Raw genomic sequence first — 25,607 nt, forward strand, 5'->3', positions numbered from 1 at the left:
CAGAAGGGAAAATCAATTCTTACTGGGGATAGTTCTTCCCGTTGAGAGAAAAATAGTTATTACTGTGTAAACCATATGTCTCTAAGAAAGACATGAAGGAACTTTAAGTGGAAAACCTTCATACCCCCCACACAACTGGTCAAGGATCCCCAGTATCAGATCATCTCCTGTCGTTCTAGCAGAGACTGGTTCCTCACTAACACTTAAGAGCAAGGAATGCCCCCCACCCACCCATCCAGCTTCGGACAGGTATTTCTTTTTATGCTTGTGGGCATCAAAGAACAAAAGAGAGACTCTAGGGGATCAGCTATTTTCCTGGCTCTGTGGCCACCTTCTGCCATCATCAGGTCTTCGCCTGGACTCTTATAAAAGTTTTCCAAACGGTTCCTCAAGGGGGGGAAGCTGGGATAGACTCTTCTCCTCTGGTCATGCTGAGAAGGTGATCGCCAAGATGCACCACAGAGAAAACCAGACTCAGTACCGTGTCGGAAATGTCTTCTCCTTCCGGTGAAGTCCCCAGAGGAACATGACTCTGCTTCCTCGTCCCTCCTGACTCTGGACTGACCCCTGGATGGGCCCAACTAGTGAAGTTGCTGCCGTTTGACAACACCCCGTTGCCATTAGCTGCAAAGTCCAACCACACCTGCTTCACGCTCACAGATGGGTATTCACGGATTCAACAAGCCTTGACTGGCTGCTCCCTACCAGCCGGCCAGGGTGGAGAGAATATTGATTTTAATAACGCACAGCCCCTGCCCCCATAGAGAGACAGAGAAGCAAACCACTGCACGAGACACCCTCAGGGCCTGGTTATCAGACTTGTTTGAGCGTCCGGGTGCCTGAAAGTCATAAGAAAGGGTCTTGATCACCATGAAACGTTAATGCATTGACTGTAAAGTAGCTGTGTGATTTTGTACCAAATCAAATAGCATCACAGAGTAGATTTCAACAGAGACAAATGTCAGTGACACATTCATAATAAATATGGAGGGTGGGGGCTTAAAACTAAGCAAGTTCTATGTCTCAGATTTGTCTGTGAATCAGGAAAAGACCGTCACTCTTCTGTTTAGCCACAGAGCACTGAAGAGCAGTTGAGGAGCCCCAGGAGGCTCCCTGGGAAGACATGAGGAGACCCTCAGTCCTTTGACAGTCACATCCACCCCACACGGTGCCTTCGCTGCCGCCAGAGAGACCCAGGGCTCTGGTGTGATGTATGTCCCACAGGCGGCTCCTCTTCTGGGGGAAAGTAGTTTCTCTGTTGAGAAAAAGCAGTACAGAAAATATGTACATATTTTACTCATTCAATGAGCTCTGAGTAAAGTTGATCATCTGTATGTGCCGGGCTCATTGCTGAAATATTGTGTGAGCTCTCAGAGTCTGCCTCCTTTAACATTTTCAACCCGATCATGCCTAAAACAGAACAAACAAAGTGTGCAGGAAGGCAAACTAACTACAAAACTAAAATCCACGGAGATAAGATGTCCTGTCTGGGACTCCTGTGGGACACGGCCAGCATCTACCCAATATCCTCCTGTTGAGCTCTGTGGGACTCAGCGTCTGCAGGATTTGATGTTTTCCTTGGGCCATTTTGTTGACAATTCCAATTTTGAGATTGCAATGTAACACTGTCTCACTGTTTGTTCCTGGGTGGGCTGTTCATATTTCCTTTCTGAAACCATGTCTTGTCTCCCTCCATGGCCAGCAGGAGGGCAGCACCTCCCACCGGGATGGCTCCAGCCCTTCTTGGGGAAGGCTGTGGGAAGTCTCGCCTCTCTCTGGCTGGCTTCATGGAAGTTGAGTGAAGGTCTCCTAGACTCATTTGGAAAGAGGTTCCTCAGACTTGAGTATGGAATGGATTCTATAACACAGTCTGTTGTGTTTGTAAATTAATACACATTGTGGGGCTTGGGCAAACGCCCTCGACCCTGCTCTCAGATTTCCTAGTTATCTGCAGAATTCCCCTTCAGTTAAGAAACGTCTTGTGTATGTGTGTCTATCTGACCACTGGCTTTTTATTTGAAGTGCCTCCAATTAGAGAAAATGGGAACTAAGTGACTTTCATTTAAGGAAGTCCCATCTGCCTATCATCTTAAGGAGAGTTTAAAAATGAGAAGAAAAGAACCGCCAAAAAAAAAGTAATTTCCTCCTTGACAATTATTTCTGAATAGGAACTTGAGCAATCTTACTCAAGAAGGTGGGGGTTTTGCCCCAGTGCCCGTGCTCAGGAGTGCCTGAAATGATGCCCGCCTCATAGTGTGTGGACTGGCATAGGGCAGCCCACCTCCTTGCATAGAGTGCTTTGCTGCCCACCCCAAGCCCACCAGGCTTCCTACAGCTTTCCTGGCGTTTACCTCCAGTGATTCAGTCTTGACTATCTGCTGCTTCAAAACACCTGCTGTCCTCTTCCCTTTGTCTTTATCTGTAGGTTTTAACATAAGGCAGAGAGCTGATGCTAACCCCTTGACAAAGAAACAAATACAGGCATACTTTCTGTCAATGAAAGAGAGAGAGAGATGTAATATATATCTCTATACTCTATATACCTATAGCTGTGGGCCAAATTATGTCCCCCACCAAATTAGTCTGATGAAACCCTAACTCACAGTGCCATAGAATGTAACCATATTTTGGGACACCTGGATGGCTCTGTCGGTTAAACATCTGCCTTCGGCTCAGGTCATGATCCCAGGGTCCTGGGATCGAGCCCCGCATCGGGCTCCCTGCTCAGTGGGGAGTCTGCTTCTCCCTCTGACCCTCACCCTGCTCGTGCTCTCCCTTTCTCTCGCTTTCAAATAAATAAATAAAATCTTTTAAAAAAAGAATGTAACCGGGCGCCTGGGTGGCTCAGTTGGTTAAGTGACTGCCTTCGGCTCAGGTCATGATCCCGGAGTCCTGGGATCGAGTCCCACATCGGGCTCCCGGCTCAGCGGGGAGCCTGCTTCTCCCTCTGACCCTATCCCCTCTCATGCTGTTTCTCTCTCTCTGTCAAATAAATAAATAAACAAAAATCTAAAAAAAAAAAAAAAAAAAAAGAATGTAACCATATTTTGAGAGGCCTTTTATAAGGTGATTAAGTTAAAATGCAACCATTAGGATGTACTCTAATTCAAAATGACTGATGTCCTTATAAGAAGAGATTAGGTCACACAAAGAGACACCAGGGATGCTCACAACAGAGGAAAGGCCATGTGAGGACACGGGGAGAAGGCAGCTGTCTGCAAGCCCAGGGGAGAGTCCTCAGGACAAACCAACCCTGCAGACACCTTGATCATGAACTTTCAGCCTCCAGAGCTGTGAAAAATACATTTGTGTTGTTTAAGCCCCCCAGTCTGTGGGATTTTGCTGTGGTAGCCCCAGCAACATAAAGTGTGTGTGTGTGTGTGTGTGTGTGCACATGCACACAACGTGAGGAGGTGATAAAAATGTGAGTGGTTAGTTGCAAGGCAAAACCTTCTCACTGAGTTAATTCTAAATTGCTGAGTCACATGATTATGTTGCCCAGGAGAAGCCCCTTGCCAAGGATGGTGAGTGAAAAGTCCCATCTTTGCTGATCCATTCGTTAATCCATGGAGCCCTGACAGAAAAGTTAGCTCCCCTCCTTAGCACTGAAGAACCAGAGACAGTTTCCAGAAGAGCTAGATTTGAATTCCAACTGTTAGAACTGAGATATGCACATTGTCAGCAGCTAATAACTTGGAAAACTGAAATGATGGGATAGGAACATGATACACACTTCCTGAGTTTGATAACAGCATCCTTTTTTGAACCTCCTCAACATCCAATAAAGAAAGCACCTTGCCCATTGCAGGGACAATATATACATATTGTATATACTATATATATATACACTGAGTGAATACAAATAATATCAGGACTAAATTTACAAAAGTATCTCAGCTCCATACCTCCCATCCTCAGAGAAAGTCATGCTTTTCTGGAATTTGTAAATGTCCTACTCAAAGTTGTAGATACTCTACCCTTCAACTTTGCATCCTGGAAATTCCCTTATATATAATTTGTATCCCTAGGTACTGTTTTTTTTTTTAACATCTACCACTGATCGATGTTTATTTTACATCTCTACAGTCTATTTTATTTTTTTTAAAGATTTCATTTATTTATTCGACAGAGAGAGACACAGCGAGAGAGGGAACACAAGCCGGGGAGAGGGGGAGGGAGAAGCAGGCTCCCCGCGGAGCCCGATGTGGGGCTCGATCCCAGGACCCTGGGACCATGACCTGAGCAGAAGGCAGATGCTTAATGACTGAGCCACCCAGGCACCACCTCTACAGTCTATTTTAAATCATATTAGCATGAACACACTGAAAAATGCATCAGGGGCTCATGGTGAGAAATACCGTATCATCATGGAGCTGCTTTAAAATAAAGACTCCCACCAAGAAAGAGATTAAATCAGTGCATTTTAAAATCAGTACTTGCAGGGCAATGCACAGCTGTCCTCGTGGCACAGGTACAAAGTCATGAGAAGGATGTACGAAGTCACTATTTGTTTCAGGCCTCTATTCCTGAGTAACCACCACCCCAAAACTCTGTCTCTCAAAACCACAGCAATTTCCAATGTTCCCTGATCCTGTGGATGGCTGGGCTGCACTCCTCTGCTGGCTTCACAGGGCTCGCTCAAATGACAACGTTCTGCTGGAGAGTCACTGAGGTCTGGGGGTGGTGTCGGCTGCGGCCGGGGGAGCCTGGCCTCTCCTCCTCAAGGAGGATATGCTAGTTTCCCATGCAGGCTTCTCAGGGCCACATTCAGGAGGGCAAGGTGGAGGCCCAGGCTCCAGAACTCACGTGACATCTCTTTTGCTACAATCTACTGGTCAAAGCAAGTCATGAAACCAGCCCAGTTTCATGGAGTGGGGAAGTAGACTCCATCTCTTCATGGGAGCAGCTGCAGAGAATTTATAGCCACACTGAATCAACCACAAGATCGCAGCAGATGCAAAGTCACCCCACTTTCTCACTTGGTGAGCATAAAGGGGTGAGTCAGGGAAACGGTTGTCCCGAGCTGGTGCTCTTCTGTGGAGGGAAATTGAGGCCCAGTCTTCCTTCCTGGTCAAGAATGAACCTGCTGCATCCAAGATGGCCCGGTGCCCACAGCTGCAGGAAAGAATCCAGTTAGAGAATCAACAGATGGGTTCACCCAGAAAGCTGTTGCTGACATCACTGCTTCTCACATTTGGCTGCATGTTGGAATTCTCTGGAGAGTTTTTAAAAATACTGATGTCTGTCTGGGTCCCGTCTCCCGAAATTACAATTTCACTGGTATAGAGTGTGGCCTGGGGATTGGGGATTTTTAAAAGCTCCCTAGGGGATTCTAACGTGTATCCAAGTGTGCCAAGGACTGGTGTTTAAACTTGAAACTGCCCTGTCTCAGTTGGCAAGAAAGATTCAGCCAATGCTTATTGATTCTATTTACCTGGTCATTTGTGATGTGTAAGTAGAAGGATAATGTTACACACACACACAAGGCATGTTCTGGTAGATGGTGATAAAGGAAGCTTGCTTTCAAGTGTTTAGGGATTTGCAGAAGGGTATATTTTGTGGAGAACTGAGCTCTCTTATTGAGGAATAAGACACCCTGTGGGCAAACAGCCGACTCTAAGTTTCAGAGCAAGCTAGAGTGTCTTGTGGTCCATTTGGTTTCCTTAACCCAGGGCCGCTGGAAGTGAGTCACCAACAGGGGAATACCACATTTATTTGAAAAAAAATAAAGCTAGCAAAGCTTCTGTATAGTTAGATCTTGGACTCTGAGTCCAGCTATAGATGCCTTAGCTGCCTTTGTCTACCTAGTAAAGGTGCTTGGAATGATCCTGAACGTGAAAGTTTGCACCATTCCTTTGGAACGGTCCCCAACTTTTTTCTGATAAAAAACAGCGTTGAGGGGTACCTGGCTGGCTCAGTCCCCGGAGCGTGTGACTCTTGGTCTCGGTATTGTGAGTTTGAGCCCCATGTTGGGCGTAGAGATTACTTAAAAAATATCTTTAAAAAAACCAAACAAACCAGCATTGAGCAGAGCAATCGGAGGAGAAATGTGTCGAAATATCTGATAAAAGCAGAAGTATAACTTCTGCTGGGGAACCCGCCATTTTACTCATTCTTAAAAATGAACATTCGTGCCCTTCCTGCTGGGTGGGCCCCAGGGGCCTGCCTCGGTGTCAGTGTGCATTTCTCCATTGGAAGGGCCTGCGGGCTAATTTCAGGGCCAAGACATAGGAGTGAAAGCCAGCAAAGTACTAGAATTGTGGAATAACCCAGTGATTATAAAAATGCCACGCAGTCAGGCACTCTGGTGCTCCGGGCGAGCAGGAGGCCAATGTGCTCACTGTGTATTCCGTCCCGAGGCTGCCGCAGCATCGCCAGGACCTCGTTAGGAATACACCCTTCAGGCCTCTCCCAGACCTGCTCAATGCGACGCTCTGGGGGTGAGGCCCACAGTCTGTGTTTCCCTGAGTCCCCAGGGGATGCTAAAGGGTGCTCAAGGTTGAGCGCCACCGTACTGCACATCTGAAAAAGGATCGTCCTTGAGGATTTCCTGAAGATCTCACGAAGGCTACATCTCAGGGAAAGGGCATCAGCGGGCTCAGTTTTGCAGTCCACGTGGATAACATTGAGGAAAGATGCAAGAATGTTTGAAAATAGAGCCCCGCAGGGGCCTGGTCCTTTCTCTCCAGCCCCCGAAGAAGAGGGCCGAGCAGTTGTGAATATAACTGGGTACACAGATGACAAGACATCTTTCCGTGGCCTAGCGTAAATGTGGCTGCGCTCTGTTCATTTTCACTCCCCTGCCTTCCTCTAGGGAAGCTGTATCAGGATCAACAGAATCATCAGGCTTAACCTTGCCCCCTCCGTGCAAAGTCTTCTCACCTGGATCACACGATGTTTTCTTCAACACCCCGGGACCGGTCCCAGACTAGAAGTCGGAACCAGTCTGCACAATTGCATTCAGGCCAGGTTGTGGTTTCGATGGAGACCCCTTCCCCCATCTCCCCAGGTGGGAGCTGCATGGATGCTGGCCACACCCCCCATCTGTCTCCGGCCACCCCTCCCTGAACCCCAGCCCCCCGAGCCAGAGCTGCCTTCGGAGGCCATTACTGGGACATTTTCTCGGGAGACGCCAAATAAGGCACAGTATCTGAGAAAGGGACCACACGCATTCAAAATGACAAATAGTCTTCTGTTTTTAAAATTTAAACAGGGAGGTAAAAGCTCTGGGTAATTTTTTTTTTCATATGACAAATGGAAAAAGAGCTAAATTTAAAAAAAAAGAAAGTAAACTAAATATCTCTTTAAAAAACATTTTGAGAGGATAAGGCTAACTAAACATTTCCCATCATTTCTACTTTTCTTGTCCAGATTTTTGACAAAGGCTGCGCATGAATTTTGTGGGCTGCTAACAAAGAAACCTCATTTTTCATAAGTTTCTCTTTTTCTCTTCAACAGCAAATCGGTTGGGTTATATCTTAGTTTAGTGATGTTCAGCATTGCTGACATACCCTTTTTGACGTTGCGTTTTCTTTGTGTAATTTTTCGAGCCAAAATATCATCAGAAGGGAAGGACTCATTAGTTCTTCAAGTGATACATGCAAGCAAGTTGGAGCATTACCCGTGACACTATGGTATTTTGTATCACCAGCAATTCACAGATTACAATCTCCTAATCTCAGAATATTTTATTTCTAATTCTTCATCTTGATCTCAATAAGTGAGGAAGGCAGTTTAAAAAGAACATTTTGTTCTAGCCTTTCTTATTTTTTGAGCCAGCTTTCTGAAAACACAGAGTGTTCTTCGAACATGATTTTATGCTGAGGCTGTATTTGTCTTCCAATGCAGAGATGAATTATTATCATAAAGATCTCAGAGGCAAATTTAAAACATGTGAATCCACCACAGAAATGCAGGCATTTGCAGGTACAGCAAATAATTCTGCAAGACACAAAGACACTCTGTAATATTTCAGGGACACTGTGGTCCCAGCAAACCTCAGAGACATCCAGATAACCCTCATGCAACAGCATGAGTTAAAATTTGACTGGAGGACAGCTCTTTTCCAGGAAAAGAAATAACCTTTAAGGACACGGACTAGATTTACTCTAGGCCGGACTGAGTCCCCACCTGCCCTCCGTCTGAGGCACCTGGGGCAGAGGGAGCTAGAGGATCCAGGATGGGCCCATCCGGGGAGTTCCTCCTCCGAGAAGGGAAAGCTTTGGTCCGTGGAGGGACCGAGGGACAGTCAGTCATGACTGCCCTCCAAGCTCATCGACAGAAGTCGCCATCCCAGAGGCCCAGGGGCCTAAGTCCAAAGTACTGGCATCACGTAAGCCTGCTGGTCCCCAGGACAGGGCCTGCAGGGACATGTCCTCCTCACTTTAATCACAGCTAATGTGCACAGTCACTGTTCCATCCCGACAAAGAGAAGGTCTTTCTCCAGGAGGCAAGGAGTCAGAGAGGCTAAGTAACACTGCGATACCAGTAAACACACAGTGAAATCAAGTGCTTCATTTAACAACACAATTTTCATGTGGCAAAGAATCAAAGTATAGGAAGGAATAAATACCAGCTCCGAGCAGAGTACTGTGAAGGCGCTCGTAAGGACAAGAGCGAAAAATCGGCCCCTGCTTTCTGGAGCCACCCAGTGAGCTGCTGTTGGAGAACTGGGAAAGGGAGCCTAATTCCTTCTGGAAGAGTCTGTGCAGTGCTCTCAGAGAAGAGGGGACTTGAAAAGGGCTCAGCGGGAGGAAAAGGTGGCTACTCTGAAAGACAAATGTGTGGTGAACAGCATTCCAGGCGGGGAACGGCTTCCTCACAGGCCTGGAGAAGCAAGAGTGCACTTTTAGGGAATGACCAAAACACAAGTCGGGGAGAGAGGAGGAGGCATGATCAGCGAAAAGGCTGGATAGCTTTTAAAATTTTTTTTTTTGGTAACTTGGAGAACTTTCTGGAAGATCAATGTATTAATCAATCATTAGGCAGCCAGGCAGTGGCTGATGTAGAAGTCCTCTAGGAAACTGTGACCTCTTCGGGAAAACCATCCTCTTTGCAGGAGATAGTTGTTATCACTGTAATTAAGGAATGTGGGGCTCCGGGCCACTGGACGGTCAAGGGGTTAGAGGGGAAAGCGAGCTGGGAATGAAGAGACTGGTTCTGGAGTTGGCGTCCGACAGGTAAGGTGGGTAACACCGCACACACAGCGGTCAGGACTGAAGTGGTAACTGAGCTCACTCAGCACAGGAATCACAGTCCCCGACGCAGGGTTTCTGTCTAGACAGTCGCCACAGTAAAAACAAAGCCAGTTCTTGGAGAAAAATCGGTTGTGATCAGGAGCTGATAAAAGTCCTGGGGTAAGAAGCGGCAGTCTTGTCGATTTCTGCTTGCTAGCAAAAGCCACTTAAGTCCCTTTCCCTGTTCTGAAAACTCTTGTCACACAGGATAAGAGCTTGCTTTTCTAAGGAAATTGGGGCAAGACTATGGAGAGAGTGAAGCTAATCCTTCCATCTTTTTGTGTGTGTGTATATATATATATATATATATATATATATGCCTGCCCCCACATTTCACACTGTATTTACAAATGTTTCTCCTATGGCTGGGAAAACTGCCATCAAACTTACTCTGAGATTTTTGGACTCAGCACGGCAGGAACTGCCCCTCCCACTCTATCTCCACCGCAGGAACCATGTGCGGGACAGGCCGGCACTAAAGATAGGAGAACATCTCCTCCACCCGCCACCTGGACCAACTGCTCATGGTGACTTTCCATCAGTCACAAACACATCTGTTAATTAGATGGTGACTGTCAACATCTCCGAGAGGCACCAAGAACACCTCACTTTGGGGTCCCCTATCAACAATCTAGCCTACAAGAAAAAGATATTCCTGCCTTAGAAAACACTGGGGGCCCTGACACACATTTCTATTGCCTTGTTTATGACTAACTTCCACCCCAGATAGCTCAGTACCTCCTTCTTCGCTGAAGTGGGGCATGGTAGGTTGATGGAAGAATTACAGACAAGTGGAAAATTCTAATCTGTCGATATAAGAGTTTCTGCATGTCACTGAACCTTCAGTGCTATATATTTTTTAAGATGATGTGAACTGCATTCTCTTTATGATTATTAAAGAAACTAATAGAAGGAGGGGTGCCTGGGTGGCTCAGTTGGTTAAGCGTCTGCCTTCGGCTCAGGTCATGATCCCAGGATCCTGGGATCGAGTCGCGCATTGGGCTCCCGGCTCAGCATGGAGTCTGCTTCTCCCTCTGCCTCTGCTCCTCCCCCTGATCATGCTCTCTCTCTCTCTCTAATGAATAAAAATATATATATATTTTAAAAAAAAAGAAAGAAAGAAAGAAACTAATGGAAGGAGAGTTGAAGTTTCAGGACAAGGCCCAAATCTGACTCTTCGTGCTAGGTAAAAAGAGTTCCCTAGAAGGATTCACCAGGACTCATCTGGCATAAATGGATAGAATAGGTCTAGACATCTTATTTCCATTTATAAATGAATCCCTTCAAGGATTATCCTTGAGAGAAGCTGGAAAGAGCAGGTTCAAACCCAGCGGCATGACCTTGGGAGAGCTAACTGATCTGTGGAGCCCCAGCTATTTCATATGTAAGCCTCAGAGAATGACATACTCAGAGCATTGTTTCAGTCATTACGTGAGATAAGATACTTGAAAATACTGCAGAGTATACAGCACATAATAGGTATTAAATAAGTAGGTCTCACACCCCAGAATGCAGAGCTAAGGATGGATGCCCAAAACCAAGGCGATGTTTAAAAAGAACATTTCCTACTGGGACAATGAAGGCTTGGGGGTCATTTCATTTCAAAAAGAGAGGCTTGTATGCTTGGGGCGGTAGGTGGGGGTGGCAGGGGCTGAGCAGAGGAAGCTGAAAACTCTCTCTCAGAATGGGATGGGATTTAAGACAGGAGAGTTTTTGGAAGGTGGGCTCCCCTCTGACATATGCAGAAGGCTTCTGCCAGAATAGAGAAGAGCTTATTCCCTTAGCACGGGAGAACTTCGAGAACAACCATAAAGAGACAATTTGGTGGGGTGCCGCAGAGGTAAAAAAATCAAAAGAGGGACAGGACTTTAAATTAGTTGCTCACTTAAACCCTATTCAGCCCTGAAATTCAATGTCAACAAATGTCCACGTCTAGTCCCATAATTCAGTCCCAGAATAAGAAGAGGAAGAAGAAGGGGAGGAGGAGAGAGGAAGAAGAACATTAAACTAGGTTACAGGAAATTTTATACCCAATGTAATTTATAGCATTTGCATTTTAATCACTTCTTCTTTATAAATGTCCAAAGTCACCACAATAGCATTAACAGACATATAAACCGTTATTCCTCTTTCAAGAGTTGTTACTGAAATATACATGTTTAGTTAGGTCTAATTCTTAGTATATTTCATAATAAATTTATAAACATGATTCTCTACATAATAAAAAAAATAATACCCCAGCAAAAACTAAATCTCACTTAAAAATTCACAAAGTTCTAGGGGGGTGCCTGGCTGGCTCAGTTGGTGGAGCGTGCGACTCTTGATCTTGGGGTCATGAGTTTGAGCCCCATGTTGGGTATAGATTAGTTTAAAAAAAATGTTTTCCAGGGCCCATTGGTGAGGGTTAAAAGTTGAATAAAGATTTTTTTTTAAAATTCAAAAAGCTTTGGGATTACATATCCAAAGGGAAATAGCACTTTTCTTCTGTCCAACGAACTTCCTCATTTTTCTCCGTTGCCATATTTTGATGGCATTTGTGTCATTAGAGGGACTCCAGCAGACTCCCCACGGGTGCAGAGCCCAAGTGGGGTTTATTCCCACGACCCCTCAGATCATGACCTGAACCAAAATCAAGAATCGGATGCTTAACCAATTGAGCCACCCAGACGCCCCTTAAAAATTGTTCTTTTACATTTTACGCATCAGGATTCTGGGTTCATCTTCCTTTGAATATAGAATTGCATGGCCAAACAGAAACAAAAACAGTTTTTAAACCACTATAGAATGTGTATTGTGGGGTATAGTGCATAACAGAAAGAAGAAAAAAATATGGTCTTCATTTGAAATATTTAGATTGAGGACTGATGCATTAGTTAAAGCAATGCCAACATGAAATTTCTTAGAAAACCCCAAAAAGTATGCCAAATGAAAAAAAGTTCATGAAATACATATTAGTGTAAAGAAGGACTATTTTATATGTAAATGTATTTGTTCAGAAATTATTTCCTGAGTACCTACTACCTGCTTGTCTCTAGGCTAGGAACAGCATATATGACCTTTTTGGTAATAAAAAAAAAAGTCCATGAGTCATTCTGAAGGTTCGTAAAGGCAGGAGAGAGGATGAAAGGCAGTAACGTGCACAGACTCTGCGGGGACACAGCTAGAAATTCCGGCTGTGTGGCAGTTTTCAGAGAGGGAGCCTCCAGCTGGAGACCTGAACGCCGCCCACCGAAACACTGAGTTAGGGGGCAAATTTGAACTGCTCTGTGCTCCAGGTTCCCGAAGAACACCTAATCAGTATTCCTTTCGGTATAGAGACAACAGAGCTATCAATCTGAGAAAGTCTTGGAATTAAAGCCTTCTGATGATGAATTAAGACAAGGTAGTTTTAATTTTTTGTCGAAGAATAACACATATGCAGAAATATGAACTTGAGATGATCAGCGCCCAGATCAAGAGATGGAGCATCACGAAGCCCTCTCTGGCCCCTGGTGGTCACTACCCACCCCGAGGATACTGGTATAATGGCACAGATTGGCTCCTAACAGCATGGATGACTTTGCTTTGCATGCAAGGTATACTCTTTTGTGTCTGGCTTCTTTAGCTCAACGTTATATGGTGAGACCCAGCCACACTGTTGGATGTAGTTATAGACCACACAGTCTCAGTGTTATGCAACACTCCACTGTGTGAAGATGTCACAATGGATGCCACATTCTGCTCCTCAGGTACTCTAGTCATTTTATATATAGCCTTTTAGCCACAGAAAAGACCAGAGATTTTCTCTTATCCAGAAGGAAAGATCCACAGATGAAATTCACCATCTCCTTTCTACTTGAAATTGGTCTGATCGAAGGAATTTTGGTGGGTGCCCGGGAGGCTCAGTGGGTTAAGTGTCTGCCTTCAGCTCAGGTCAGATCCCAGGACTTTGGGATCGAGCCCCACGTCGGGCTCCCTGCTCAGCAGGGAGTCTGCTTCTCCCTCTCCCTCTGCCCCTCTGCACCTCCTCCCCCTGCTTGTGCTCTCTCTCTCTCACTCTCTCTCAAATAAATAAATAAAATCTTTTTTTTTTAAAGGAATTTTTGGTTTTCCTTCCATGTCAGGACTAGAGATGGTCAAACTACAAATTAAGTATTAACAATTTTAACTAGGAGTTAGAGAAAGGAGAAGGGGGTTATATCTTGGCAGCTGACTTTAGAGGACTCTTCCTAATTCCACAGGAAACTGATGGTGACCATTTCTCAAACGAGGCAGTGTGTCTGGGACTCCTTAGAGGAAGAGCATCCTGCACCCAGAGGGTTGCCAGGCAATGTATGGTGACTGATGAACGGAGTGGATGGTGGGTGGGAGGGGAGACAGCACCCAAACAGGATAGAAAATAAGGGCACCTGAAATCACCACTTTACAAAATAAAATTATGTTTATCACAGAATAACACAATTTCTTATTCACACATCCCACCTGTGACATTAATCAGAGCCTTCACCTATGGGCCATATGTCATCTTTTCCACCCTTACTAGTTTATAGATTTTTTTTTTTTTTTTTTTACTTTGAAGTGTTAGAAGAAGAAAAAGAACCAGAGCTGCCCTAAAAGGAATGAGGAAGTGAGAGCTCTCCACAGTGTCTGTCTAGCTATGTCTGGGTGACAACCCATGATGTTCTTTCCGGTCTCAGTAATATTCTGAATTTCCACCTGCCCGCCCCCTCTCGTTTATAATGCAGAACACGTGAAGTTAGAGCAGTTCAGTCTTCCTCTCTCTATCGGTGGATTAGTAGGAGCAGAGTGTTATGCTGTTTCTCCCATTCTGCACCGTTCCCCGGAGATAAGAAAACTCTGGCTGGAGGCCCTCCGAGGGTGAGTACCATAAATTAACATAACTGGAAAATTAGCTAGCTGGCAAATCACTGGTCTTTGAGAGCACCTCCAACAGAAAACAGCTGTACCCCAAAACATGCAGCAAATAATGTTAAAGACGCTGAGCACTGAAAGCTTTCCTTCAGTGTGAAGCCTGCACTCTTTCAGTATAAGAATTCTGTCAACGTTAACTTTGTTTTATGTTTACTGCAAGTAGCATCCTGGGAATAAGTTTTTTCCTCTGGGGGTTAAAGGAGCTAATCCATGCAGAGCACATAATACAGTACCTGACAACGTGAGCTCCTCCCCCCCAAAAAAACGTTAGTTATCATATGATTGTTAGATTATCTCTTGGTGGGAATGGAATAAATGAATAACAAAGTTTGGCATGGTAAAGATATCAGGTTTAAAAAATTTAGAAATAAGTGTGTTCAGGTGCATCCTTAATAGCCGGAGACATCTGGAAACATATCACAGACTTCAAATGAAAACTTTTCTGTCTAATAGTTTCAGATTTTGTGTTTCGGCACCAAAATTGGCCAACTTATCATGTGTCTCCCTCCTCACTCTCTCCCATATGATTTCTCACAGGCAGAGCTAAGCCCACACGGGAGCAAAATTCATCCCTGGACAGTCAGCCCAAAATCTAATGAAGTTGATAAGCAGCTGCAATGCTGTAAGTACCCCTCTTATATTTCTTGATTCATATTTTCCAGAGGTAATAGCCAAACGATCTTTACCTAATTTAATTTTTTCTCTTTCAGTCAAAAACACTAAATGCCAATAATATGGAGACATTGATCGAATGTCAGTCAGAGGTAAGAGAGCAATTTTTAAAACTTTTCATCTGCACTGTGAGAACATGGAAAACTTTCTGTTTTTATGGAGTGTTGTTTGGATTGTATAATTATCAGAGTAGAAAACTAACATCCTAAATGTAGTTAATTAAATACATTAATTGGGACCTTATATGATGACAATCAAGACTTTATTACTGATTCTAGAAGCTAGAAAAAGATCACTGGACTTTACTGACTAATTTTTAATATGAATAAAATGTTGTCCATGTATTTTGTGGGGAAAGACTGGATAGATCTCTTCAGTCATTTTTAACAAAAATAAATATATTTTTAGGACGATATCAAGGAACATCCTCTGTTGGCATCATGTGAGAGTGAAGATAATATTTGCCAGCTAATTGGTGAGTTTTGAAAACATACTGGTCTTTTATGTAAGTGCTCACAACAAATGTTCTTGGTTTGCAAAACCACAGTACTTTACCCTACTAGGAATTTCTTTTTTTAAGTGTTCTTCTAAAGACCGCAGAACATTAACACTTAAATGGCCAGCAGACTCCAGCTCACTAGAGCATCAGAGCACTCTGACAGGAAAGATCCTTCCTACAGCCAAGGCCCCAGCTCTCCGAGGAGTAATTTTAGTGGGGTCAGATCTCCTAGCCACTTCTGTTTTGACAACTAAAGCAGGCATACATATGAAAAACAGATGATTCCTTTTCCCTTTTCTTCCTTCTCTAATGAAGAATGAATGTAAGAACCCATGAAGCAATTGGTGCTGATCTCCAATTCCCAGGAACCCACCATTCACTCTTCACTGTTTTCATGATGTGTTTTGTATTACATAACCGCGACCCAGTTCTCCTCAACTGTAAGGGACAAGCCACCTCTCCAGCCATCCTCTTCCACTTGCCAGTGTGGAAACCTACTGCAGTGCATTAGAAAATAGAGCTTTTATATGTAGGGGAAAACAAGAGAAGGAAAATGAGGGAGAATAGAAAGAAAGAAATGCGTGAGATGCGATATCCATTGCACACACGTCTTCAGGATTTTGCAAAGACAGAACATCTCACTAATGTTTTCGTGATAATTCCCAACTGCCTAGTCTAGGTTCAAGCCTTTCTGAGGCAATTTGTGCCAGCCCTTGTCCTCAAGCAACCCCCACCCTGGGCGGGGGGCGCTGGGGGAATCCTGAAGGGAACTGCAGACTGCTGTAGCCCCCTCTAGTGGCTGGTTGATGCTAGTGTGGCTGCGGAGGTGTACTGGCCCGCCCCGCTAAGGGCATTCAAAATGATCTTGACCAAGATTCCAATCTTTTTTATGGCTCAGTAATATTCCGCTGTATTTATAGATCAATCAATGGACATTTTGGTTGCTTCCATTTCTTGGCTATTGTAAATAATGCTGCAATAAACATAGTGGTGTGCATAATCTTGTTGAATCAATGTTTTCTTTTTCTTTGGGTAAAACCTAGTTTAATGACTGGATCATATGGTATTTCTGTTTTAATTTTTTGAGGAAACTCCATATTGTCTCCCATCGTGACTGAAACTAATGTAACATTCTATGTCAACTAAACTCCAGTTTAAAAAAAGAAGATCTTGAGCAAGTCACTTCCTCTCCTTTTAAGTTTTGTTTCCTCTGCCAGTCAAAGGAGAAAATTAAAATAATCTATTTCGCATCAGAAAAACCCACCATAGTTATTAAGGTCAATATATGAAGATGGTTGTTTGTGATCTGCTCGGCTAGTTTTGCTGATTTTCTGTAGCAAACAGCCAGTGAAGAGTAAAAACAGGAAAGGTGGAGACTTTGAGGAACCTGGGTGTTGATATTTAGGGGCTGGTTGCTCTGGTAACGATGTGTTTGCTTTGTGGGTTCATTTTTCTAGATTAAAATTCATGCCCTTTGCTTTCTCAGTTTTTCAAAATTGTTCCCCACCCCCACCCCCGTGGCATACCATAGATGACATTATGTGGCTGACAATATCCATGGTCTTATATGGATCTTTAATAATTATTTAATAATTTAACAATTATGAATCTAATTTTTCTCTTTGCCTTGTTTTCCTGGCTATAGAAATTAAGAAAAGAAAGAAGGTGCTGTCCTGGCCCTTTCTCATGAGAAGGCATTCTGCTGTGTCAGATTTTTCTGGGGCTTCAGAACCTGAATTAAAAACATCACTATTTGATCAGCGCTTGTCAATCATCTGTGGTGAGGATGACACACTCCCCAGACCCATTCAGGTAGGTGCATGTACTCGCAAACCTACTTCAGGTTTTTGTCAGATGTGAAAAATCCTTGCTGGGGCCAATCTGTAGGTTTTTCCACTTTTGGAAATGGTGTTTCCACATATGAGTGCAGTCAGGAGACTATCTAACTGCTTACATTCTAGAAATCCAACCCTCCATCCTCCTGATTTCGTAGAGTTAAGAATGCTAAAAGATGTGTAGCTTCTGAGAAGTCAATGGATAGAGATGGGGTATAAAGTATATGATCAGAAATCCAGTGTTTATATAGAATGACTTGAAAGAAGAGAGACCGGAAATAATTCTAGAATGTACAAAATTAGAGCATTTACAACTTACCTCCTCTTAGAAAAATAGCAGAGTGGAGGGAGGAGGTTGATAGCAATGGGGCTGTGAAAACCTGGCAGTCATGGTCTCTTGTAAAGACCATGTTGGTATCACAGAGACCTATCTTTTATGGAGAGGATTATCTATGACAGGTGAAGTTTGCTACTGTTCACATGTACCATTTTAATACCTAAACATCGACTTTTCATGTAGTAGTAGCCTCACATGGTTTCATGTATTCAAAGTAAGGGTAACCTTTTCCTATTCCTACATCTCTTTCCTACAGGATATTCTCACTATTCTGTACCTTAAAGGACCTTCCACGGAAGGGATCTTCAGGAAAGCAGCCAATGAGAAAGCCCGCAAAGAGATCAAGGAGGAGCTCAACTCGGGAGGCATGGTAGATCTGAAAAGTCTCCCTGTGCACCTTCTGGCTGTGGTCTTTAAGGTGAGGTCACAGCATTGCTGCCAAAAATCTGCCAATGGGCTCAGACACGTTAAGTCTCTGGGAATAAAAAACAGGCCCTTCTCCCTACGAATCAAAGTAAACTGATCTTGGAGTTTAAGTTTTTTAGTGAAGCCTTTTATTTTCTTATATAAACATCTCTGTGTCTACGATCTCAGATTCCAACAGAAAATGATACAGTACATTCTCCCCAAATTCTTATGAGAAAAGGCCAAGTCCATGCTCCTGAAGCTGGGAGCCCCTCAGAGGATGGCCTCACTCTGTCCATTGTCAGGAAGTTGCTACAAGAGATTTCCCTAGAGTGTTCAAATGCAGGAAGGAAGGGGGCGCAGCCTGTGGTAGGATGATCAGAGGGTCCCTGAGCTGGACCAGACAAGGGGAAGATGAAGACGCCAGTGCATGATGTAACCTAACCAGGCCCAACCACCCCCCTTTCACCCTTCAGGACTTCCTCAGAAGTATCCCACAGAAGCTACTTTCATGTGACCTGTTTGAGGAGTGGATGGACGCGCTGGAGAGGCAGAATGAAGAGGACAGAATTGAGGCCCTGAAACAGTAAGTGGCCAGAGTCATTGCCAGAGGCCAGGCCCACATGGTCTCCATCTTCTGATTCTTCACACAGTTCTCTGAGTGTTTCAGGAACATTGACGTGTTTAGGGAATCAGAGTGGAATTATTTATCTACTCCCAGAATAAAAATCACGAGGTACCCTGGACATTCCTTTTAAAGTAGTTTTAGCCAAAGGAAAGGAAGCACTTTTTCAAAGAGTAGAAAGTGAACCTCAATATTCACAAACCTCAAGAGATGGAAGAGTCTAAAACATAAGTAGTTCAAGAAGGTATGAGACAAAACCATAGACGGAAGCCTCAAAACAGGCTAGGTGGCCAAGTATAGGAACATGCGGTTATCCTTAACCTAATAGATTTGTGTCAGGCAAGGCAAAAATTCCCCCATAAAACATTCCTTAAAGCACAGGAGAACAATCTGGAAGGGATTGTTTTGATCATAAAATTCCACAGCATAGTTCATATTCTTCTAATTAACCAAAAGAAAACTCTATAAAAACAAATTCCGAAGAACAAAAACGATTACATTTGTAAATGAAACTGTAACCTGTTAGCAACTAGACAATCTCAAACCCCTAATTTCAAAATATCAGCACTTTTGCCAAATGTTATGAGTCTGTCTCTGTTATGATTGTCCCACGCAGCTAAATATTTCTAGTGAAATAGTTACTGAATTAAAGGCATTAGAGTATCTGTCCCAAATTGAAAATCCTAAGATTACCGCAAGTTTCTCCTTAAAGACACTAAGCTCTTCCATAATAGTAACTTCTTATGAGAAGTGAAAACAGTCCCTGTATTAAAGTCACCATTGCAGATTTTGAAAAAGTGAGGCTTTACACATCTCATTTATTATCCTTCGTACCAATGTTCCCGTTTAAGTGCTGACCTGACCATATTTATGAACATGCCCTTAGAAACTGATTTCTTCTCCATAAAGATTTCTTGGAATGGCATAAAAATGGGTCATCTTTGTGTGATGGTCACAGATCAAGAAAGGCAAATGATCGTGCTCCCAAAATACCAGTCTTGCAGTGTTAGAAAGACATTCTGCCTGGCTACACGATTGTTCTACAAAGCAGTTTTCAAAATGTATTCAACTATGGAGTTTGTTGCAGAAGTTAAGGCTTCCCAATGTAAGATCTATACAAATAATAAAGGGCTGTGTTATCGGTGTCCTAATTATAAAGAACCAGTGTCTTAGGTCTTTAAGATCTCGTGGTTAACCAGTTTCATTCCACATCAGTTGCCACTGGAAGTGTCTGAATGAACATTTCACAATCTTACTGATGAAAATGCACCTTCCTCATTTTGAAGGAAGTCTGGGTTAAGCAGAAATTTTCAACTTGCCTCACTAAAACTGAGATAGAACATTAGTCGTCTAAAACCAGCTTTCCTGAACCTCATTCCAGGGTTGCAGATAAGCTCCCCCGGCCCAACCTCCTGCTGCTCAAGCACCTGATCTCCGTGCTCTACCTGATCAGCAAGAACTCCGAGATCAATAAGATGGATGCCAGCAATCTAGCTATCTGCGTCGGACCCAACATGCTGACCCAAGAGAATGACCAACACCTGTCTTTCGAAGCCCAGAAAGACTTGAACAACAAGGTTTGTTCCAGTCTCTGTCTGAGAAACTCCCAATGTATGATCTCACCGTTTGTTTGAAAAAGCCAAGTGATAAAATGCCTGAGTCTCTCTGGCTGACTCAAGCTCACAGTGAAATATGAGATGCAAAATGCTTTTGTCATAGTTCTGCTCTCTGAGATTTATTCATTTAATGAAATGGAACAATCCTGTCTCATAGGATTTCAAAGGTGTCCTTTGTTAAGACTAAGTCTCACTGTCTCTTAGGATAGAAAAGCCCCTTTGTTTGGTTGGGTTTTTTTTCATTTGTGCATTGCACTCTGTCAGTCCAACTATCAGTTTGGGAAACTCCTTACTTAAGTGAAAATTTTAGTCAGAGGGTTTTTTTTTTATAATTCTCAAAAAATGCATGTCCCAAAAATAACTTCAATATATATGACTTTTACCAATTTTCTATATGTTCTTTTCAAAAACATAAAGATCTCATATGCTCATTTTGGCACCTCCCTAACAGTGGGCCCTCATTATATCCCCATTCCTTCCCCTCTTCCCTTAAAAGAATGAAAGATGTCTTTAGGCTGACAACTTGCTTCTTTTTCCTCACAGGTTAAAACATTGGTGGAATTCCTCATCGATAACTGCTTGGAAATATTTGGGGAGAACATTCCGGCACATTCCAGTACTGCTTCTGATGACTCCCTGGAACACACTGACAGTTCAGGTACTGAATGTGTTCTTGATTGATTATGATTGTGGGGGGACGTCCATTCCAGTCTGCCAGTCCATGCCAGTAATGTAAAGTATCTCTGGCATTTGAAGCACAAGTTACCTGCACAAGTCACCAAATCAAATTCATAGGATGCCATTAACATGGAAACTTGCTCTCAAATTTTCCTGCAGGCTTCTCATTCAGCTGACACTCCTTCAGCTTCTTTCTGAATCATAAAGAATTGCTAATTTTATTAAGTTACCTTTAGCTAGAGGGTTGTTTCCACATAATAGGATATGGGTCCATTAAAATGGAATGGATCCAATCAAAGAGCCATCCAAAGGATTAATTTTTAAATTTAAGATCAACAAATGTTCAATGAAATGTTGTTTTGTCTCTTTTCTCATTCTCATTCTCTCACTTGTATTTCCTTTTCCTACTTCTCTTCTGCACCTCAAACTAGGAAAGAAACAAAATTTTAATGTGACAGATTTCTCTCGTATCAAGCCCCCAGTAGCTTCACCAGATTACCTAGTGCCATACTTGATACAAGTAGGGTGAATGGTACTAAAGTTTATTTCTCAAAGAAACTGACCCAGAAACTCAACTGTCCCTTAACTTCCTCCAGACATGTCAACACTGCAGAATGACTCAGCCTATGACAGCAACGATCCTGACATGGAATCCAGCGGTGCCATCAGATCCCCAAACAGGCGGCCCCAGGTGCCCTTGGAGATGGCTGCCAGCTGGGAGCCCAGAGGCCTGCAGCTCGCTTGGGAGTTGAGCCCGGAGCCCATTGTCAGCACTGTAGCCAGGCTGAAAAACTCCCTCAGGGAACCAGACAGGAGCTACTCAGAGCCCAGCATGTCATCCTCACAGGAGAGCCTTGAGAGCCAGAAAACTCACCAAAAACTAACACGAAGTGAGGATGACTTCACCATGGCCCAGGCAGGGGCTTGTTTGGAAGGTGAGGAAGCTGAAGACCCATTTCCAGAGGAGGTGTTTCCTGCAGTTGAAGGCAAAACTCAGAGGCCACAGGACCTGAAGGTGAGGAACTCGACTCAGGGTTTGGGGTTACTGTGGGGACTGGCGCCCAAAGCCTCCTCCAGTGGCTCTCTGGATGCTTCCTCTGACAGCTCCCCCGTGGCTTCTCCTTCCAGTCCCAAAAGAAATTTCTTCACCAGACATCAGTCTTTCACAAAGGCAGAGAAAAGTAAGCCCAACAGAGAGATTAAAAAACATTCCATGTCATTCTCTTTTGCCTCTCACAAAAGAGTGTTGACCAAAACCCCCAGCTGTGTGTCTGTGAAATCCAAAGGCTTTACAAGAGACCAAGTAAAGAAAGGCTTTAAAAAAGAAAGCCAGCTTGCTGGGCGAATCATCCAAGAGAACTTGTCTGAAATCCAGGGCCAAACAGCTCTAGACTTTAGCTCCAGATCCTATGCCCTCTCAGTCGAGGATGTGGTCCAGCAAGTGGATCAGAGAAGCCCTGGGAGTCCACCATCTTATGAAGAGGCCATTCGGTGCCAGGCATTGGACCTCTCGGCCTACAGGGGCCAAACAGTTGGCAGCATGAGGGCTAGAATGCTCAGCCGGGGCACTCAACTACCACCTCTCCTACCTTTTCACCACGGAGGGAATTCAAGAGATATATGCAGTCAAGAGCCACTTGACAGGCACAAACTATCTCCCAGGACTGAGAGTTGGAAACAGAGCAGGACTGTCCGTGCTTCTGTTGAAACGATAGGACAAGTGACTGTCACAGGGAGACCAGAGCTGTACCGGCTAAGAACTATATCTGAGTCAAATCAGAAGACTAAGCTGGACCACTTAGTGCAGCGATGTAGTCAGCCGGTCTTTGAGGCTGACCAACTCCACTATGCTAAAGAATCCTATATTTAGGAAGGCAGACCGGACACCATGACATGGCTTGTGGTATCTCTGTAAATGCATGACTGTACGAAGAACTGCTTTAGACTCTGGTTTCAAAAAAGTCGAGAATAAGCTCCTTTAGAGAAGCTGTGTAGAGCCCTCCTCAGTGGAGCTAGCTATGCAAGCGCACTCAGGTAGTGTCTGTGTGCCTGAACTTGTGCAACATGTAGCAAGTGTAGAACGGCACTGCTGTTCTCTGCCTCCTGGGGCACTTTTCTATTGGTTAGTGTTCAAAAATAATTTTTCTTCTATTTTTTTGTTACCTCCAATATCATGCCATTTTTCATATTTTCCACAAACTCCATTTAGGGGAAAACATTTAAAGCTATTAGAAGTTTACTCCAGTAAGCAGCTTTGTGATAACTACTCACCATGGTAAGAAAAAGGAGCAGACTGCAAGGAATAGACTTCTGTGTTTGGAGTTATCAAAGGCATTACAAACTCCAGGAAATGAAAAAGCCATCGTTAAAATTTATGAAAAATACTTAAATGTGTCCTTTAAATCATCTCATTTTCAATTTGGATAGATGAGTAAAAATGCAATACATCAATATTAACTGATTTATAGCACTTTGAGTTTCTTTGTGACTCAGTAATGTCTTCTCCAACAGTGTGCAGGAAATTACTTTATATGCATTGGGGATCATATATAGAATTTCAATGTAATCTCACTACAATAAATTGCCTTCCTTGTTTCAAAGTAAAAATGTTTATTCTTTACTGATATGTTGCCTTCTCTCTCTTGATTCTATAGAAACCCAAGAAAAGCACTCACACGTTGGTTCATTCAACAACATTTATTGAATATATATTCATTACTCTAGATTAATAGGCAGTCTGGGATCTTGTCTTTAGAAAGAAAAGACAAATCCAGTTCTCCAGTGGTTTGCAAATCCATAAAAAGTACCTACTTGAAGCCATTTTTTCAATAGTAACTCAGAGGCCAGAAAATTTAGAATGCAGGGGGTGCCTGGGTGGCTCAGTCAGTTAAGCATCTGCCTTCAGCTCAGGTCATGATCCCAGGGTCCTGAGATGGAGTCCCACATCAGGCTCCCTGCTCAGCGGGGAGTCTGCTTCTCCCTCTCCCTCTGCCCCTCCCCCCACCTCTCGTGCTCTCTCTCTGTGTCTCTCAAATAAATAAATGAAATCTTAAAAAAAAAAAAAGATGGTAAAAAAATTTAGTATGCAAATACACGGTGATATAATATTTCTTGTTTAGTGAATTAAACTCTTCAGTACCTTTACAAACCATATTTTTATGATGCTCAGGTTGCTTATTCACAAACATAATGGTAAAATATCTGTCATATATTGGAACTTTAATGCTCAATGGTTAAGATATTTATCTAGTACCTTGGAGATACTAGATTTCTATTTTCCTTATTTTATCAACCTCTTTCATAAAACACTGAGTGTTTTTGATTTGTTCAAGAAATATTTTTGCATTGGCCAACCACCAGATGGTGAAGGTCTATTATTCTTTTCAAAGGAGATTTATTTATAATGTGGTAAAAAGTTAAAAATGTAGCCCAGATTGCTCAAGGCAACATGCTCAGACCTCAAAATGTCATTAGAAATATTTTATTAAGCACACCAAAAGTGTACAGATTTCAAGGGGCAGACACTCCCCTCTGACTGCTAACTTCAAAAAAGCAATCCTTTTCCAGAGTTGGACACGAATCGTAATAGTTATAATTTTTACCATCTACCGTGTGCCAAGCACTGTTTTAAGTATTTCAGGACTAAAACAAGCATAGCAACTTCCTATTGAGAATCAGAATTCTCATCAATAAATAAGACTTGGAAGCCTCCAATCTATTCCACTTTACCACACTGACCTGACCTCTGTGTGACCAAACTGCAGATCACAAAAAACCTGTCCTAAACTTCCTTATTTTAAAAAAGCAGGTGTGAGACTGAAGTCGTCTACCCATTCCAGGTAAGTAGTACGGTTGCTGGCAAACATTTATGAGCTTCTTGCAGTCAAGCAAATGTCATTAATACTCCTGTCTTTGAACAGCGGAGGAATAGGTGTGGTGACTACTTCAAATATTGCAGAGTGGTCTTCCCACATCTATCCATGGTTTTTAGGATTGCCCACCCTGCTGGCCAAGCCCATCAGTTGGCTAGGGCTACCATAACAAAATATCACGAACAAGTAACTTAAAGTATAGAAATGTATGGTCTCACAGTGCTGAAGGCTAGAACTGAAATCAAGGTATCAGCAGGTTGGTTCCTTATGAGGGCTGCAAGGGAAGGATCTGTTCCAGGATTCTCTCCTTGCTCGAACACAGCCATCACTCTGGGTATCTACATTGTCTTCCCTCTATGTATATCTATCCCCAAAGTTCCCTTTCTTGAGGGACACCACCAGTCATATTGGATTAGGGTTCTAGTGATCCATTTTACCTCTTTATAGTCACATTCTGACATACTATGAGTTAGGACTTCAACAAATGAATGGAGGGTGGGAAAGGACACAATTCAACCCTTACACTAAGTTTCACAGACTAGTACTTCATGAGACCTTCATTATACCAACAATTTTTAATACTTCACCATAACCAGAGGGCCCAAGCTTATGGTAAGATTTGGATATTAAAATGATGCTCTAAGGAGGGCACGTGATGTGATGAGCACTGGGTGTTATACGCAACTGATGAATCACTGAACACTACATCTAAAACTAAAAATGTACTATATGTTGGCTAATTGAATTTAAATTTAAAAAAAAATTATGCTCTAGTGAAGGACCCAGGAACACCAGAGTCCTGTCCTCCATGGACCTCCTGAGGGCCACACAATCGCAAATGGGACAATCACAAGTATGCCTGACACCCCATTGCAAGGTGTATGGTAACATCAGTTTGGAAGTCAAGGGCTAAGTAGGGGC

General features: G+C 43.3%; 1 protein-coding gene across 1 annotated transcript; it reads left to right on the plus strand.

The window, feature by feature from the left end:
• The first annotated feature begins 13,957 nt into the window (after positions 1-13,957).
• On the plus strand, positions 13,958-23,689 carry TAGAP (T cell activation RhoGTPase activating protein). Its single transcript, XM_032407547.1, has 10 exons — positions 13,958-14,093; positions 14,685-14,769; positions 14,858-14,911; positions 15,228-15,294; positions 16,964-17,130; positions 17,747-17,908; positions 18,372-18,481; positions 19,902-20,097; positions 20,680-20,794; positions 21,411-23,689. Exons 2-10 carry the CDS (start codon positions 14,743-14,745, stop codon positions 22,682-22,684), a joined length of 2,172 nt encoding a protein of 723 aa, XP_032263438.1. The 5' UTR covers positions 13,958-14,093; positions 14,685-14,742; the 3' UTR covers positions 22,685-23,689.
• Positions 23,690-25,607: the final 1,918 nt, after the last annotated feature.

This window comes from Phoca vitulina, unplaced genomic scaffold (assembly GCF_004348235.1).
Source record: "Phoca vitulina isolate PV1807 unplaced genomic scaffold, GSC_HSeal_1.0 scaffold9, whole genome shotgun sequence".
NCBI lineage: Eukaryota > Metazoa > Chordata > Mammalia > Carnivora > Phocidae > Phoca > Phoca vitulina.

Bases quoted from the DNA above. Each gene is read 5' to 3' on its own strand.
- TAGAP (XM_032407547.1), top strand. From the start codon at position 14,743: ATGAAGTTGATAAGCAGCTGCAATGCT. The intron at 17,909-18,371 runs GTGAGGTCACAG...TTCACCCTTCAG, and splicing joins TTCTGGCTGTGGTCTTTAAG to GACTTCCTCAGAAGTATCCC. The intron at 18,482-19,901 runs GTAAGTGGCCAG...ACCTCATTCCAG, and splicing joins AGAATTGAGGCCCTGAAACA to GGTTGCAGATAAGCTCCCCC.